General features: G+C 41.1%; 2 protein-coding genes across 2 annotated transcripts; both read left to right on the plus strand.

Moving 5' to 3' along the window:
* The first annotated feature begins 856 nt into the window (after positions 1–856).
* On the plus strand, positions 857–2,485 carry LOC107449481 (uncharacterized). The gene has a single exon (XM_043056954.2). The coding sequence runs from the start codon at positions 857–859 to the stop codon at positions 2,483–2,485; it is 1,629 nt and encodes a 542-aa protein (XP_042912888.1).
* Positions 2,486–2,805: 320 nt separating this feature from the next.
* On the plus strand, positions 2,806–4,943 carry LOC122272919 (uncharacterized; the record flags this gene model as incomplete). Its single annotated transcript, XM_043056955.2, is given in 1 exon segment — positions 2,806–4,943. A coding segment is annotated over 1 exon segment (944 nt), but the record flags the coding sequence as incomplete, so codon positions are not given.
* Positions 4,944–4,949: the final 6 nt, after the last annotated feature.

Genomic DNA, 4,949 nt, shown 5'->3' on the forward strand with positions numbered 1-4,949 from the left:
CGATTTTGGTGACATCACAGTTACTCAACTAGATAGTATGCTAAAGCAAGACCAACTGGATGAAGCAAAACTACCTTGCCCTCAATGTAATAAAGCTTTCGTATCTCGCCGGAACATGCTGCGCCACCAGAGATCCATGCATGGGGATAAACATCTCCAATGTCCGGAATGCCCCAAGACCTTTGCTAGGACAGATGAGTTAAAGCGCCATTTAAACATTCATAAACGGAAAGCAACTGAAGACATCGCATCGCTCCCCGCCAAACACTCCCGATCGGATATTACCTCATTACACCAGCTCCCTTCTCAGCTAAACACTACTGTCTCAACATCTCGTGCTGGTCCCTCTACATTTAATGCTGCATCAACAGTTCCTCCTTCTACCGATCACCTTTCTGCCTTTAATGGGAGATTGAAAAATGTTTGTCTTTCCAATGATGATCACGTTAAAGACATACGTACATTTCTCGAACTGAAAAGGGAAGATTTTCACCACATCATCTCGTCTCACCTTACCCGTTTCGAATTAAAAGTGAATGTCCGCCTATTGTGCCGATATCAGAAAGTAACTCCTAGTGGTATCGTTAGCGACGAGAAGAACTTTAAGACGAAGAACGCTATCGTCACTGTTTCTACCAACCTTCATGATGCCTACACTACAAAAATAGACAAACTACTCGCTGAAGCGGATGATTTTGAGGGAAAATAATCTGGATGGACTCTTGAAGAAATTCTCACTTTAGAAATATGGTTGAGTAAGTATTGTCCTCTCAGAGGATCATCCTACATAGACCTACCCCCGTCTATTAAATCTAAGAAGGCCATAACCGTGGATAATAGAGATAATCGCTGCTTCATGTGGGCAGTTCTGTCCGCCCTCCATCCTGTACAGAACCACCATCAACATGCCTCCCGACATGAACACTATGAGTCGTTTATTTCTACTCTCAATTTTACCGGAATTGAATTCCCCGTGAGACTGCAAGACGTATCTAAATTTGAGAAACTGAACGGACTCTCTATCAATGTATACGGACTAACGGAGAATGATAAAGTATATCCCCTAATCATTACGGATGAAGAGAAATCTCCCCATGTCGACCTGATCTATCTTACCAGTGCATCATCCTCTCACTACGCCTGGATTAAAGACTTGTCCAGACTACTTTCTAGTCAATATTCCAAACACAATGGAAAGCGACTCATCTGCCGCCGTTGTTTGCAGTTTTTCACAACGGAACCAGTACTTACACGCCATCAGTTGAGCTGTAGTCAGCGTGAAGCTGTCAGAGTGCAGATGCCCGAAGACAAGTGGCTGTCTTTCAAGAACATGAAGCATACCCAGCCAGTCCCATTCGTCATTTATGCCGATTTCGAATGCCTCACAAAGCCAGTAGATTCTTGTCAGCCTAACTCTAAAGAGTCATACACCGAAACCAATCAAAAACACGAGCCCATTAGCTTTTGTTATTATATCACATCAACAATGGGACCGTACAAGGAACCATTCGTCTATCGCGGACCTAACGCAGAGAAAATGTTCATGGAGCGCATGAAATTAGAAGCTGCCGATATCCACCGGATCTACAAACACCCGCTGCCAATGGATCCTCTAACAGAAGAGGAGCAACGAGCCTTCGACACAGCAACACATTGCTACTTATGCCAGGAAAAGTTCTCTAAAAACAACTACAAAGTAAGGGACCATGACCACCAAACCAAAAAGATACGTGGGGCGGCTTGCAATACCTGCAACTTAAAAGCAAGAACTCCTAATTTCATACCGGTCATCTTCCACAACTTGTCCGGATATGACAGCCACCTCTTCATCAAGGAACTGGGTGGGGATGACGGAGATATTACTGTTATCCCAGAAAATACCGAGAAGTACATCTCCTTCTCAAAGCAAGTCGGAAAACATTTAAGTCTTCGATTCTTGGACTCCTTTCGATTTATGGCCAGCAGTTTAGATCAACTCGCTCGTAACTTGACGGAGGATCAATTTAAATTGATCCAAAGATATTTCTCATCTGACCACCTTGCTCTACTTCTGCGAAAGGGAGTGTACCCATACGATTACATCAACCACGCGGACAAGTTTAACGAAACTGTCTTACCTCCTCAAGAAGCCTTTTACAACCGCCTGAATGAGACGAATATCACCGCGGAGGATTACGAACACGCTCAAAAAGTTTGGGAAGTCTTCCGTTTGAACAGCCTAGGCGAGTATGCTGACTTATACGTCAAGTCTGACGTATTACTGCTGGCAGACATCTTTGAAAATTTTCGGGATGTTTGTATGAAAACGTACGGGCTAGATCCGGCCTGGTATTACACTGCCCCAGGCCTATCATGGGACGCCATGCTGAAGAAGACCGGAGTTCAGCTGGAGCTATTGCAAGACTATGATATGCTACTTTTTTATAGAGAACGGGATTCGAGGTGGAGTTTCCCAATGCTCCCATCGATATGCAAAAGCCAATAACGTCTACATGGAGGAGGAGTATGATAAAAACCAGCCATCAAACTATATCCTCTATTTGGATGCTAACAATTTGTACGACTGGGCAATGTCACAATACCTTCCTCTTAAAGACTTTCAGTGGATTGATCCTGCCACAGAAGTGTTAAGTACCCCACCATATAGCTCCACCGGATACATCCTGGAAGTCGACTTAGAATATCCGTCAGATCTCCACGACAACCACTCCGACCTTCCCCTTGCTCCGGAAACTGCCATTCCTCCTGGCTGCAAAGAAAAAAGACTCCTAACCACCCTGAACAACAAGCAGAGATACATGCTGTACTATCAAAACTTGCAACTTTACCTTCAGCATGGCCTCAAACTCAATAAAGTGCACAGGATTTTACAGTTCGAGCAAGCCCCGTGGTTAAAATCATACATTGATTTAAACACCACCCTACGAACAGCTGCAACTAACGATTTTGAAAAAAATTTCTACCTATTGATGAACAATGCAGTCTTCGGAAAAACAATGGAGAACATTAGGAGTAGAGTGGATGTAAAACTCTGTGGTACTGCTCCTAAGGCAGAGAAGTTGATAGCGCGATCCAACTTTCAAGAAAGAACCATTTTCTCCGAAGATCTTGCAGCGTTTCACATGCGACGGACAGTCCTGACTTTCAACAAACCGATTGTTGTCAGGATGGTCGTACTAGACGTCTCCAAAACGTTAATGTATGACTTCCATTACTCGAAGATGATACCAAAATATGGTAGTCATTTAAAACTTCTGTACACAGATACCGATAGCTTCATCTACAACATCGTGACAGAAGATGTCTATGCCGACATGGCGCAAGCGTTGGAGCTGTATGACACGTCTGATTACTCGCCCAACAACATCTATGGTCTTTCCTTAGTTAATAAGAAAGTTCTTAGGAAAATGAAAGACGAGACGAAGGGAGAAGTCGTGACGGAGTTTGCCGGCATCAGGTCCAAGGTATACATTTATAAATCTGGAACTAATACCGTGAAGAAGCTGAAGGGGGTCAAAAAGGCTGTTATTGAAAAAAAGATCTCCTTTGAAGATTATATGCAGTGTCTTTTTCAGCACAAGGAATTGATGACATGCATGAACCTAATCAGATCAAAAACGCATCAAATTTATTCCATTACTGCAAGCAAGATCGCACTGTCACCACATGATCAAAAGCGACACGTCTTGGCGGACCGCATCAGTACCTTACCATTTGGCCACTATTCCTTGAGGAATGACGATGAGTAAGCAATATAAATTTATAAAATAAAAAAATAAAAAAAATAAAAATAAAAATAAAAAAGATCGAAGAAGGATTTTACAAAAAAAAGAAAATGAAAACTGTAGAGAAAAAAAAATCTACAAAATTAAATGAGCATGAAATTCTATTGGATTGATTGTTGAGTTTAATGGCACAATTAATGCTCATTTCGACTATAAATAGAAGTGTAGAAACAGAAATATCCCATTTATCATGGATCTTTTGAAATTAAAGCATCCGTACACCGCGGTCCTGGCAGAACCAACTGGCTCGGGAAAAAGCCACTTCGTTAAGAAATTGATTGAAAACAGAATGATACAGCCTTTTCCTAAGTCTATAATATGGTGCTACGGTGTGTACCAAGATCTCTATAATGAAATGAGTGATGTTATTTTTCACAAAGGACTTCCGTCTGATTTGAATCATTATTCAGATACTCTGATTATAATAGACGACCTCATGAGTGAATTAGGAAGTGATCCTCAACTGACAAAGCTATTTACAAAATTTTCACATCATAAAAATCTCAGCATTATCTTCATCGTCCAGAATATTTTTCATAAAGGTAATGAAATGAGAGAAATATCTTTAAATGCTCATTATCTTATATTATTTAAAAACAGAAGAGATCAATAGCAGATTATGCACTTAGGACGTCAATTGTATCCCAACAAACTCAAGTTTTTTCAAGAATGCTATGCAGACGCCACATCTAAACCTTATGGTTATTTACTCATATACTTAAAGTGTGATACCGAAGAATCTTTGCGCATGCGTACCGGAATGTTTCCTGGAGATACTTATTATGTGTATCAACCGCGTAAACTTCATTTCCTGTACAAATTTCAAACAAGCAGCATGCCTTCTCTAGTAATCGATTTTGAGGAGTTTCAACTTCCTTCAGGACACTTCATCGTCAAAGAATTTGCATTCCATGCCGTAAAGGGCAATCCCATCACCGGAATGTTTACCTTTCAGTCACCGTTCCCTTTCGAAGAACTCTCAAGACAGCAGAAAATGCAATTTTCCTGGATTACAAGAAACATTCACGGTATAGGCTGGGATCAAGGAGAGCTACCTTATAAAAAATTTCGAAATATTCTGATGTTTCTGAGCGATGCTTATCCACATATTTATGTAAAAGGTCTCGAAAAACGGAAATTTCTTGAATTTTTAACTGGAAGACC

This window comes from Parasteatoda tepidariorum, unplaced genomic scaffold (assembly GCF_043381705.1).
Source record: "Parasteatoda tepidariorum isolate YZ-2023 unplaced genomic scaffold, CAS_Ptep_4.0 HiC_scaffold_1540, whole genome shotgun sequence".
Classification (NCBI taxonomy): domain Eukaryota; kingdom Metazoa; phylum Arthropoda; class Arachnida; order Araneae; family Theridiidae; genus Parasteatoda; species Parasteatoda tepidariorum.